Raw genomic sequence first — 15,221 nt, forward strand, 5'->3', positions numbered from 1 at the left:
CATCATCATCATCATTACCATCATCATCATCATCATCATCATCATCATCATCATCACCATCATCATCACCATCATCATCATTACCATCATCATCATCATCATCATCCACGTCACCACCATCATCATCATCATCAGCATCACCATCATCATCACCATCATCATCATCATCACCATCATCATCATCATCATCATCATCATCACCATCATCATCATCATCACCATCATCATCATCATCATCATCATCACCATCATCATCATCACCATCATCATCACCATCATCATCATCATCATTACCATCATCATCATCATCATCATCATCATCATCATCATCATCATCACCATCATCATCATCACCATCATCATCATCATCATCATCATCCACGTCACCACCATGGTGCAATTGGACATTCCAGGAGGACACTATTGACCCTATTCACACAGCAGCAGCCATTTTGCTCCTCATGTCATGCTCGGGTTGGGATTCCCTTGGACTTGCCTTTGACGACGATGGTCTCGTAGGTCTCCTTCTGCGCGCTGCCCCACTCCGCTTTGCACACGAACTCCCCGGAGTCCCCCGCCTTCACGGCCATGGAGTGACGCAGGGCGACGGACTTCTTGACGAGCACCGTCTTGCCTTTACTCAGGAACACCTGGACGTCGGGGGGCGGGTTCACCACCTTGCAGATCACCTCGATGACGTCGCCCTCAAACACCCGCTTGGAGGGCAGCACGTTCATGACGGGGGTGATGAAGATCCCTGTGGCACAAAACAAACACAACATATTGAAAGGATGATTAAGATTTAATTTTTTTACTCTGTACTGTATATTGTATATATGTATATTGATTGACTGAACACTTTTTGTTTACGTACTCTTGACTTTGTCTATTTTATACTTTTTATCTATATATATATATTTTTTGTATGATCTTTTCCCCCCTCCTTTTTCTGTTTTTCTCCCATCCCAATGTTAGTCGTTATGCCAATTCCCAATCCCCTTCCTGGTCGTTGCGCACTCTGGCTACCGTCGGTCTGGGAGGGCGGAGACTATCACATGCTTCCTCCGACACATGTGTAGCCAGCCCACCGCTTCTTTTCACCTGGCAGCGCGGACTCTCACTGGGAGAGTGTAACATGTGGAAGGATCACACTACCTCTCTTAGATCCTTCCCTTGCTGTGCAGGCGCCCCGACCGAACTGTAGGAGTCGCTGTTTACAACGACCAGGACCCACCCTCGCCGGGTTTCTCACCCGCTGACACTGCCAATTGTGTTAGTATGGACGGTCGGCTAAGCCGGAGGTACCGCAGCTTGATTCGATCCAACTGTCTCTGCGGTGATAGACAGACGCTTAGTCCGCTGCGCTACCCGGCCGCCCTACTTTTTATCTATTTTATCTAGCACACTCTCAAGAGCTCATACAGAAAAAAGCATTTCATGGACAAATATTCTGTATTTTACTGACAACTAGAAACTTTAATCTTGATTAAAATTAAACTGGACTTTGAAGAACTCTTTATTCGTTGCACACGTTGACAATGTAGTCATGCAGCGACACACACACACTCCTTTGCATAAAGGTGAGTCAGAACTGACCTGGACAATTATCGTCCTCCTATTTCCAAGTTGTCCTGCTTAGCTATAATCCTGGAATCATTAGTGAATAACACTTTCGCTCTAAGCCCCCACCAATCTGGTTTCAGAGGCAACCACAGTACAATCTCAGCTACTACTTTAGTTATAAATGATTATGCATTAGACAAAAATAAACATTGTGCTGCCCTATTTATAGATCTGTCCAAAGCATTTGATACCATTGATCATTCTCTTCTGTTGAATAGACTGTACAGTATTGGTTTTGATGGAATTGTTTGCGATTGGTTCCGGAGCTATTTATCACACAGAAACCAATGTGTGAAAGGTGTTCCACAAGGATCTATCCTAGGCCCTGTTTAATTTACTATTTATATTAATGACATTATTTTGTCCTTGAACGGTTGTCAAACCCTTCTATATGCGGATGACACAATTATCTACTGTACCGCAGATTCTGTACAAATAGTTACTGACAATCTACAACATTAATTTAATGCCCTGCAAGATGAGCTTAAAGGCCTTAAAGGAACACGCCAACATTTTGGGAAATTAGCTTACCGTCTTCTCCAGAGAGAGACAAGAAGATAGATACCAGTTTCTTCTCTGTGTGTTCAGTAGAAAGCTATCTGGCTGCATGTTAGCCTAGCTTAGCACAATGAATGGAAGTGGACATGGCCGGTTAGCCTTCGGGAGAGGTGTTAGTTGGACAATGCCCAGGCTAACCGGCCATGTCCGCTTCCATTCATTGTGCTAAGCTAGGCTAACGTGCAGCCAGATAGCTTTCCCAACCTTATCATATAGGATACAATGAACCATAACTGTAACCAGTGATCAATCTAAGGGCAGAATGCTATACAGAGTCCAGAGGCTTTAGAGTGGAAGCAGCAGCATGTCTATAAACTATGTCTCCATAATCTAAAACAGACAGAGAAACTGCTTCAACGACCTTCCTTCTGCTAAACATAGAAGAACTGGTTTTTTTCTGTACAAAAAGCCAACCTTCTGATGCAGTTTACTTGCATGATTATCTACGTAATGATGCAAACCTGCTGAACTTATGTTCGCTAATAGTTAACTTTTCACCAAAAAAACTAAAACAATGTTGATTTATTGTCACTGTGAACATGAATAAAAAAAACATATTTTTGCTGGACCTGCTAGGGCCGGCCCACAGGAGGAAAAGTGCATTATGGCGCTTTTCCACTGCATGGTACCTACTCTACTCTACTCTACTCTACTCTACTCTACTCTACTCTACTCTACTCTACTCTACTCTACTCTACTCTACTCTACTCTACTCTACTCTACTCTACTCTACTCTACTCTACTCGCTTTAGGTACCTGGTACTTTGTTCCTTTTCCACTGCAGGTACTAAAATAAAGTACTCAGTTTGTCTCCGTGTGGGGAGGCAGGGCTGCTGGTGTACAGCTGAGAGCTCCATAGCTCTGTGAGAGCTCCGGCAGCATAGCTATGTCCGTGAGCTAGTAGGCGCCGCGCAAGCCAGTGTAAAAGTGTAAAACACAGTTTTCAATCAATCAATAACAACATTAACGAGACTCTCGTTGTGTCTATTCTGCTAACGCTAACGTTACCTCTCATTGTGTCTATTCTACAAGCGTTAACGTTAGCTAGGCTGTCTATGCTAACGTTAACGTTAGCATTAGGCTAACAAGCTGTAACGTTACCAGTCGCGTCTATTTGCTAACGTTAGCATTAGGTAATAACCGGTTTAAAATGGATGGTGATTACCTCACGTTGTGTCTATTCTACTAGCATTAACGTTACTCATACAAACAATCAATAGCGAGTTATAATGATCCCGCTATGTACGATAGCCATGCTAAAACGCTAGCACAACATTAGCACATTAGAACATTCCTTCCACCGTTGTGGAGCTTAAGCCTTAACAAGTCAGCGATCTTTTTGCGAGACTAAACTCTCCGCTCGGTGGCAAATTGTGTTGATGTCGGTTTTGTTTAATCAATAAATGAGGCAGAATACACAGTGACTGTATCGTTTGTTTATTGAACTTGTGCCTGCTGCAACCATAATGAAATCCTATGCGAGACATTAAAGATGGCGGCTTTCTGTTTTCGTTCAGACCAGTTCAGACTCTCCAACGAGTGACGCGTCTCTCTTCTGACCAATCAGTGGTCTGCAGTGTTTCACGTGACTTTTATAGTACCAATTCTACCCGCTTGGCTCGCGCTTGGAACCAGACTCGAGCAGGGACTAAAAAAGTACAGAAAAAGTACCTGGTACCAGCCTGGTACCAGGTACTTTGGTAATGGAAAACCGAAAATACCGAGTAGAGTAGAGTAGAGTAGAGTAGGTACCATGCAGTGGAAAAGCGCCATTAGTGACAGTCAGTTTATATGAGGACCATGTAGAGACTCAATTTGGTTCCACACGTTCCATAATTGTTACGTTGAGTGAGCAGGCAGGTACATTTGACGTCTACCTAATAAATAGACAACCTCTCAGCCACAGAGGGCCTTCATCAGGTCTCACTGATCATGTTTGGGGGGGGCGACAGTGGCTCCCGGTTCGATTCCCGCTCCTCCCGGGCAGCGTGTCTAAGTGTCCTTGAGCAAGACACTTAACCCCTAACTGCTCCCGATGAGCAGGTTGGCACCTTGCCATGGTTGCCTCCGCTGTCGGTGTGCGAATGGGTAAAATGTGAGGAACAAATTGTAAAGCGCTTTGGATAAAAGCTGTTATATACAGTAAAGGCACCATTGTGTTTGACCCCAGGAAGAGCAGCTATTTTGCATGTTTTGCATCAGCTAATGGGGATCCTAATAAAATCATAAATCATGAAGGGTAGAGTAGGAGTCGCAGTTTACAATGACCAGGACGCGTGAATATTAAAGGCAACCAACTTGTGTTCAGCTTTTCGTTCAGCGTTTCTCCGATTGGCCACACGGCCAATCAATCAATCCACTAGCACACGCCCTTGCGGCGCGGCAGAAGCGCTGGTCGAACCAGCGGTGTTCTGTTGTGTGACTGTACTAAACTCTTCCACCACATGACCGACATTTGACATACAGTACACCTCCTATCTATGTTGGGATTATGTTTGGTCATGACAAAACAATAAAAATCGCTACTGTTAGTAATGCTGCCACCACCCACTTCAATGACAGAGCTCTCATATTTGCGAATGCATAAACTATATCTTAAATTATGGCGATGTGTCTAATATGGCTGTCGCGAAGTCATTGATAAGCGACAGCCATATTAGACACATAGCCATAATTTAAGATATAGTTTATGCATTCGCAAAATATGAGAGCTCTGTCATTGAAGGGCTTCTACAACGGAGGAACGGCCGCTGCTGCTGCTGGAGCTGAACCGAGTCAAGCCGGCGGCGGCGCACGGAAGCCGGGGATAAATCACCGCGTCGCCCCGCTGGCGCTTCAGGCTCAGCAGCCTCCACGGGCAAAATAACATATAACGTTACAGTTCCACACTGATGTACAGTGAGTGTCTAATATGGCTGTCGCGAAGTCATGCCTCTCCCTCTGAAAGCCCATCCACGCTGTGTATCATAGAGACATAGAGCACTGGGTTTTATCACTGGAGATATATTTCTCACTCACCATTGTATTTTGCGCCATCTGACAATATCATAATGATGTGTTTTCTATATTATATCCACAATCATTCATCTAAAAAATTGTATGGGCTTTGATTAAACATGTAACCTACACCTACTGTAACTTACTGTACCTCTGCTTCCTACAGCACAGCAGGTAATGGCGTTAATCAATGGAACGCGAAACATAATAACGTTACGCTTTCTAGTTCAGCGCATTTCATAACTGTATGGGCTTTGTTTATACACGAGTGAATCTGGTAGTTGGTTGTTAAAAACGCGAAACATAATAACGTTACGCTTTCTAGTTCAGCGCATTTCATAGCGCTCCACTGCTACCGCAGCCCAACACAAGTGCGTTGGAACAGCAGCCACAAGTTGGTTGCCCGCGCTGCCGCTCGCTTGCGCTCCATGGATTTCATTTGGGACGTGGGACGACTGCGCTTGCCTGCGCGTGGGGGCGGGGGGGCGCGGCCAATCAGAGAAAAGCCGAACACAAGTTGGTTGCCTTTAATATTCACGCGACCAGGACACATACCCCACCGGCTTCCCACACGCTAACACTGCTAATTTACATTTACAGTCTTACATGTAGTCCTATGTCCCTAGTGACATCACAACCCCTCATCCCTCCCAATGTCCAACCCCCCCCCCCGACCCATCCACCCAACCCCCTCCAATGTACAGTTTCTTCCCCCTCGAATGTATATATATATTTTTTTATGATCTCTTTCTCTTAAACAGTACTGTATATTTGTATATCTTGTATGTCAGAAATGTCATGATGAATTGAAAATGGGGGACCCTAAACAATACGAAAGTCTTTCTCTGGTCTGCATCCCCTTAACAATTGTTTGTATTGAGCCGTACTGTATTGTACCCATTCTGCAATCTGTTAATAAAGTTTTCAATCAATCAATCAATCAATCAAACAATCAATCAATCAATCAATCAATCAATCAATCAATCAATCAATCCAATTACCTTTGACGATGATTTGAATCCTGTTGCTGTGGCCGGAGCGGCCGGCCTCGGGCAGTGTGGGGATGTCGTAGTCACAGTACAGGTGGCTGTCCCCGGACAGCCTCTGGACCAGCCTGGTCTCCGAGGAGTTCCCACTGGGCCCCACCTGCTTGACCTCCTGGGGCTCCCCCCCGTTGCTCCAGTCCTGGTGGAAGTGGAAGCGCAGGGAGCCCTTCTCCTCGGGGGCGCTGCACGTGGCCACCAGATCCTCGCTCTCAAACAGGATCACCCTGCTCAGCTGCAGCCAGGGGATCTGTAGGCCTGTGGCGTGTGGAGTCGAGGTCAAGTTTATTAGTTCCAAACTGGGCACTTCATGTTACAGCAGATAAAAAGGAGCTCCAAAAACACAGCAAACATACATAACAAGAGGAACACAGACAGACATGTACAGTACATGGTCACAGGATCAGATCATGACAACAGTCAAACAAGCGACCACAACCATCCCCCCACCCATCCACCTCGAGTACATTCATTCAAGCCTTGTTTCAGTTGGGAGGATCGTTGAGAGCGAGCACTCGTTTGCACTGATGTGGGAGTATATAAAACACATTATAAATACAAAAATAAGAAAACAATATAGAAAAAGAAAGTCAATCAATGAAACATTTATGCATACCTTATTATGTGAATACTGTATACTTCATCAGATCATATATTTAGCATTTTAGCATTTTAGCATTTTTTGATTATATATTGGAATTAGATTATTGGATTATTAGATTATATATTGCATATATTTAGCATTTAAGCATTTAATTTTTTTTTTTATTATATATTAGATTAGATTTAGATTATTGGTCCCCAGAGCGCACAAGAGTCGGCCACCAACCCCATAGCTTCCTAGGCGTGAGATACGTCCTATGAATGTAATTAAAATGTATTTGCTGGTGATTAGGGTTGCGGGAAGCTAATGTAACATTAGTCCAAATGTCATCCCAGTCAAACTTTGATGAGAAACCCTAAACTATACAGTACTGTGATGCTGTACTACTATGGACACTAGGGCTGCCCTCTCTTAGTCAAGACGTCCAGTAGTCCTTAGGGTCTCACCACACAGTGTATGGAATGGTTCCAGACAGTAGAGATTATTTTCCACACGATCATTTATCATTTTACTTTACAACACTGTTTTTGTTAACAGCCTGAGCAAACAGGGTGTAACGCTTTGTTCGATTATAACTCCCAGAGGTCGGGCATTCCGACATTCCTTAATAAAGCGGCGCATGAACTCTGAGTTAATAGTTGCAAACTCTGGTATGATATCTCAACCCGCCAGTTTGATGTAATTTCAACATGGCCACCTGCATCGTATAACTGTTGGTATGAGCTGTTTTAAGAGTACATTTGTACGTATATTATAGGGCTGGGTGATTAATCAAGATCGAGATAAAACAACGACCCACCCAACCACCTCCAACCTCCAACCTCCCACCTCCACCTCCCACCTCCACCTCCCACCTCCCACCTCCACCTCCCACCTCCCACCTCCCACCTCCCACCTCCCACCTCCCACCTCCCACCTCCCACCTCCCACCTCCACCTCCCACCTCCCACCTCCCACCTCCACCTCCCACCTCCCACCTCCCACCTCCCACCTCCCACCTCCACCTCCACCTCCCACCTCCCACCTCCCACCTCCACCTCCCACCTCCACCTCCCACCTCCACCTCCCACCTCCCACCTCCACCTCCCACCTCCCACCTCCCACCTCCAAACATCCAACCTCCAAACCTCCAACCCTCAACCTCCCACCTCCCACCTCCACCTCCCACCTCCACCTCCCACCTCCCACCTCCCACCTCCACCTCCCACCTCCCACCTCCCACCTCCACCTCCAAACCTCCCACCTCCCACCTCCCACCTCCAAACCTCCCACCTCCCACCTCCCACCTCCCACCTCCCAACATCCAACCTCCAAACCTCCCACCTCCACCTCCCACCTCCCACCTCCAAACCTCCCACCTTCCACCTCCCACCCCCACCTCCCACCTCCCACCCCCACCTCCCACCTCCCACCTCCCACCTCCCACCTCCCACCTCCCACCTCCAAACCTCCCACCTCCACCTCCCACCTCCCACCTCCAAACCTCCCACCTTCCACCTCCCACCCCCACCTCCCACCTCCCACCTCCACCTCCACCTCCCACCTCCCACCTCCACCTCCACCTCCACCTCCCACCCCCCACCTCCAAACCTCCCACCTCCACCTCCCACCTCCCACCTCCCACCTCCACCTCCCACCTCCCACCTCCACCTCCACCTCCCACCTCCCACCTCCCACCTCCCACCTCCAAACCTCCCACCTTCCACCTCCCACCCCCACCTCCCACCTCCCACCTCCACCTCCACCTCCCACCTCCCACCTCCACCTCCACCTCCACCTCCCACCTCCACCTCCACCTCCCACCTCCCACCTCCACCTCCCACCTCCCACCTCCCACCTCCCACCTCCCACCTCCACCTCCCACCTCCCACCTCCCACCTCCACCTCCACCTCCACCTCCCACCTCCCACCTCCCACCTCCCACCTCCACCTCCCACCTCCACCTCCACCTCCCACCTCCCACCTCCCACCTCCACCTCCACCTCCCACCTCCCACCTCCCACCTCCCACCTCCACCTCCACCTCCCACCTCCCACCTCCCACCTCCACCTCCCACCTCCAAACATCCAACCTCCAAACCTCCAACCCTCAACCTCCCACCTCCCACCTCCCACCTTCCACCTCCCAACATCCAACCTCCAAACCTCCCACCTCCACCTCCCACCTCCACCTCCCACCTCCACCTCCCACCTCCCACCTCCCACCTCCACCTCCCACCTCCACCTCCCACCTCCCACCTCCCACCTCCACCTCCCACCTCCCACCTCCCACCTCCCACCTCCACCTCCACCTCCACCTCCAAACCTCCAAACCTCCAACCTCCAAACCTCCAAACCTCCCACCTCCACCTCCCACCTCCACCTCCACCTCCAAACCTCCAAACATCCAACCTCCAAACCTCCAAACCTCCAACCTCCAAACCTCCCACCTCCAAACCTCCCACCTCCCACCTCCCACCTCCACCTCCCACCTCCACCTCCCACCTCCCACCTCCACCTCCCACCTCCACCTCCCACCTCCACCTCCACCTCCCACCTCCACCTCCCACCTCCACCTCCCACCTCCACCTCCCACCTCCACCTCCCACCTCCCACCTCCCACCTCCACCTCCCACCTCCCACCTCCCACCTCCACCTCCCACCTCCACCCTCCACCTCCCACCTCCACCTCCCACCTCCCACCTCCCACCTCCACCTCCCAACATCCAACCTCCAAACCTCCAAACCTCCCACCTCCACCTCCAAACCTCCCACCTCCCACCTCCCACCTCCCACCTCCCACCTCCCACCTCCACCTCCCAACATCCAACCTCCAAACCTCCAAACCTCCCACCTCCACCTCCAAACCTCCCACCTCCCACCTCCCACCTCCACCTCCCACCTCCCACCTCCACCTCCCACCTCCCACCTCCCACCTCCAAACCTCCCACCTCCCACCTCCACCTCCCACCTTCCACCTCCCACCTTCCACCTCCCACCTTCCACCTCCCACCTTCCACCTCCCAACCTCCCACCTCCAACATCCAGCGTCAGCTAAAGGACTAAATGTAAATGTACCAGGGCGCCCCCGAGTGGCGAACCACGTAACGCGCTGTGTCGCAACACGGCCGACCAGGGTTCGATTCCCGGACTCGCCGTTCTTTGCCGAATGTCTTCCCCTGCTCTGTCTCACATTCCTCCTCTCTCTTTCTCTACCAGACTGCCCGGTAGTAAAAACCCAATAATAAATCTACAAAAACATAACTTGTAAATGTACCTGTGACAGTGAGCTTCAGGGGGTGGCTGACTTTGCTCTTGTCCTCCACCGTGACCCGGCACTCGTAGGTCCCTGTGTCTGCGGCCCGGGCGGGGGACAGCTGGTACCGGGCCTCGGCCTCCGAGGTGTTGACGGCGTGGACGGGCACGTCGTGGCGTAGGAACTGGAACCGGTGCGTCAGGTGGAGGGTGGGGGCGTGGCTGACGCTCACCTCACAGCTGAGGTTCACCGGGACGCCGCTCTGCACGGTTCTGCCGGGTAGCACCGTCAGGCCCACAGAGTCTATGGTGTATAATACTGTACAGTCACACACACGCACACGCACACACACGCACGCACGCACGCACACACACACGCACGCACGCACGCACGCACACACACACACACACACACACACACACACACACACACACACACACACACACACACACACACACACACACACACACACACACACACACACACACACACACACACACACACACACACACACACACACACACACACACACACACACACACACACACACACACACACACACACACACACACACACACACACACACACACACACACACACGGAAATAGATAACACAGTTTCATCAGAAAGAAATCAAATAAAGTACCAATTGACCACAGGAAAATAGGTACAGTACATAATGTACGTTATGTTATAGCCATAAGTACTATATTTACTTATTGTATAAGTAATATATTTACATTTAGTATTGGCGAAAGTCCAAAACAAACAGCATAACCGGGAGTTGAACTAACAACTGATGATTGTGGTCACGAGTGCTCTCACCACTTGACTAAACGACCCACCCACCCTGATACAAACACAGCTCTCACCACTAGACTAAGACACCCACCCTGATACAAACACAGCTCTCACCACTAGACTAAGACACCCACCCTGATACAAACACAGCTCTCACCACTAGACTAAGACACCCACCCTGATACAACTCTCACCACTAGACTAAGACACCCACCCTGATACAAACACAGCTCTCACCACTAGACTAAGACACCCACCCTGATACAAACACAGCTCTCACCACTAGACTAAGACACCCACCCTGATACAAACACAGCTCTCACCACTAGACTAATACACCCACCCTGATACAAACACAGCTCTCACCACTAGACTAAGACACCCACCCTGATACAAACACAGCTCTCACCTCTAGACTAAGACACCCACCCTGATACAAACACAGCTCTCACCACTAGACTAAGACAGCCACCCTGATACAAACACAGGTCTCACCACTAGACTAAAACATCCACCCTGATACAAACACAGCTCTCACCAATAGACTAAGACACCCACCCTGATACAAACACAGCTCTCACCACTAGACTAAGACGCCCACCCTGATACAAACACAGCTCTCACCACTAGACTAAGACACCTACCCTGATACAAACACAGCTCTCACCACTAGACTAAGACACCCACCCTGATAAAAACACAGCTCTCACCACTAGACTAAGACACCCACCCTGATACAAACACAGCTCTCACCACTAGACTAAGACACCCACCCTGATACAAACACAGCTCTCACCACTAGACTAATACACCCACCCTGATACAAACACAGCTCTCACCACTAGACTAAGACACCCACCCTGATACAAACACAGCTCTCACCTCTAGACTAAGACACCCACCCTGATACAAACACAGCTCTCACCACTAGACTAAGAGACAGCCACCCTGATACAAACACAGGTCTCACCACTAGACTAAAACATCCACCCTGATACAAACACAGCTCTCACCAATAGACTAAGACACCCACCCTGATACAAACACAGCTCTCACCACTAGACTAAGACACCCACCCTGATACAAACACAGCTCTCACCACTAGACTAAGACACCCACCCTGATACAAACACAGCTCTCACCACTAGACTAAGACACCCTGACCCACCTTGATACAAACACAGCTCTCACCACTAGAATAAGACACCCACCCTGATACAAACACAGCTCTCACCAATAGACTAAGACACCTACCCTGATACAAACACAGCTCTCACCACTAGAATAAGACACCCACCCTGATACAAACACAGCTCTCACCAATAGACTACTAAGACACCTACCCTGATACAAACACAGCTCTCACCACTAGACTAAGCCACCCACCCACCCTGATACAAACACAGCTCTCACCACTAGACTAAGACACGCACCCACCCACCCTGATACAAACACAGCTCTCACCACTAGACTAAGACACCCACCCTGATACAAACACAGCTCTCACCACTAGACTAAACGACCCACCCACCCTGATACAAACACAGCTCTCACCACTAGACTAAGACAACCCACCCTGATACAAACACAGCTCTCGGGGTGGCTGGGTAGCGCAGCGGACTAAGCGTCTGTCTACCACCACAGAGTCAGTGGGATCTAATCCAGCTGTGGTGCTTCCGGGTTGGCCGACCGGCCATACTAACACAATTGGCAGTGCTAGCGGGTGGGAAACCCGGCGAGGGTGGGTCCTGGTCGTTGTAAACAGCGACTCCTACAGTTCGGTCGCGGCGCCTGCACAGCAAGGGAAGGATCTAGGAGAGGTAGTGTGACCTTCCACACGTTACACTCTCCCAGTGAGAGTCCGCACTGCCAGGTGAAAAGAAGCGGTGTGCTGGGTACACATGTGTCGGAGGAAGCATGTGATAGACTCCGCCCTCCCGGACCGACGGTAGGGGGGTAGAGTGCTCAACGACCAGGAAGGGGATTGGGAATTGGCATAACGACTAACATTGGGATGGGAGAAAATCGGAAAAAGAAGGGGGAAAAAGATAATTCAATACTTTTCTTATTTTAAAACACAGCTCTCACCACTAGACTAAGACACCCACCCACCCTGATACAAACACAGCAATACTATGATGATGGTTTGTTTTAATGTTTAATGGTTATGGTTAATATAAAGTTAGGGTTAAGGTTGGGTTTAGGGTTTGGTCGAGGCTATCAGAAAAGTACTATGCTATGTCTTTACTACTATGCACTCGAGACTGTAGCACCCAAGTTCAACACTGTTTGAACACTGTTATTTAGCTGCCAGAATGGTACCCTTCCTGGTGACCTGTTGTACAGAACTTGTAATGGCTTTGGATAAAAGCATTATTAGCTAAATTACCAAATGTTGGATAAAAGCGACACTCCCATGCAAGTGTCCTGGGTTCGTTACCCAGCAGGGGGACTCAAGCCTTTTCTGAAGACTTTAAGTTAACTTAATTTTTTTTTTGAATATATGTCCATAAATACATCAATATATTACTTATTTGTTATGTGTACTATAATATAATGGACAATAATCTACCTTTTTCCTGTGGTCGATAAGTACTTTATTTACACATTTTAAGCGAGATCGGGCTGCGTGTGTCCAATAACAAAGTAATACATTGAATGTTCTCACATAGCAAGGCATGAAGCAATACATGTCCTATGTACAATATAGAGCCACACAGAGGAACACCCGTCCTGCTGCTCTATTATTCTCTCCACCATCCAGGTGAAGACTGGAGGAAGACTCTGCCTAGACTCCACCCCACTCCACCTCCCTACACCTCCCTACACCTCCCTCCAACTCACTCAACCACCACTACACCCCACTACACCACCATACACCACCCTACACCACCCCTCCACCTTACTACACCACCCCTCCCACCACTACACCACCCCTCCACCTCAATACACCACCCCTCCACCCCACTACACCACCCCTCCACCCCACTACACCACCCCTCCCACCACTACACCACCCCTCCACCTCAATACACCACCCCTCCACCCCACTACACCACCCCTCCACCTCAATACACCACCCCTCCACCCCACTACACCACCCCTCCACCTTACTACACCACCCCTCCACCTTACTACACCACCCCTCCACCCCACTACACCACCCCTCCCACCACTACACCACCCCTCCCACCACTACACCACCCCTCCACCTCACTACACCACCCCTCCACCCCACTACACCACCCCTCCACCTCAATACACCACCTCTCCACCCCACTACACCACCTCTCCACCCCACTACACCACCTCTCCACCCCACTACACCACCTCTCCACCTCACTACACCACCTCTCCACCCCACTACACCACCCCTCCACCCCACTACACCACCTCACTACACCCTCTCCACCCCACCCCTCCACCTCACTACACCACCCCTCCACCCCTCCACCCCACTACACCACCTCACTCACCACCCCTCCACCCGACTACACCACCTCACTACACCACCTCTCCACCCACTACACCACCCTCCACCTCACTACACCACCCTCCACCCTCCACCCCACTACACCACCTCACTACACCACCCCTCCAACCCGACTACACCACCTCACTACACCACCCCTCCACCCCACTACACCACCTCTCCACCCCACTACACCACCCCTCCACCCCACTACACCACCTCTCCACCTCACTACACCACCTCCACCCCACTACACCACCCCTCCACCCCACTACACCACCTCTCCACCTCACTACACCACCCCTCCACCTCACTACACCACCCCTCCACCCCACTACACCACCTCTCCACCCCACTACACCACCCCTCCACCCCACTACACCACCCCTCCACCCCACTACACCACCTCTCCACCTCACTACCCACCCCTCCACCTCACTACACCACCCCTCCACCTCACTACACCACCCCTCCACCCCACTACACCACCCCTCCACCTCACTACACCACCCCTCCACCCCACTACACCACCTCACTACACCACCCCTCCACCTCACTACACTACCCCTCCACCCCACTACACCACCCCTCCACCCCACTACACCACCCCTCCACCTCACTACACCACCCCTCCACCCCACTACACCACCCCTCCACCCCACCCCTCCACCTCACTACACCACCCCTCCACCCCACTACACCACCCCTCCACCTCACTACACCACCTCTCCACCCCACTACACCACCCCTCCACAGCACTACACCACCCCTCCACCTCACTACACCACCTCTCCACCCCACTACACCACCCCTCCACCCCACTACACCACCCCTCCACCTCACTACACCACCCCTCCACCCCACTACACCACCTCACTACACCACCCCT

General features: G+C 50.4%; 1 protein-coding gene across 2 annotated transcripts in view; it reads right to left on the bottom strand.

The window, feature by feature from the left end:
- pecam1a (platelet and endothelial cell adhesion molecule 1a) overlaps positions 1-15,221 on the bottom strand; it is a 43,362-nt gene that overhangs the window by 27,471 nt on the left and 670 nt on the right. For both annotated transcript variants that reach the window (XM_084330008.1, XM_084330007.1), the window contains exons 3-5: positions 10,081-10,377; positions 6,180-6,479; positions 497-757 (exon numbers count right to left, since the gene is read on the bottom strand). In XM_084330008.1, the coding sequence (XP_084186134.1) occupies positions 497-757; positions 6,180-6,479; positions 10,081-10,377 (858 nt within the window). The remainder of the gene's footprint in view (positions 1-496; positions 758-6,179; positions 6,480-10,080; positions 10,378-15,221) is intronic.

The sequence above is a fragment of the Notolepis coatsorum genome, assembly GCF_963971535.1.
Source record: "Notolepis coatsorum genome assembly, chromosome: 14".
In the NCBI taxonomy this organism is placed as follows: Eukaryota; Metazoa; Chordata; class Actinopteri; order Aulopiformes; family Paralepididae; genus Notolepis; species Notolepis coatsorum.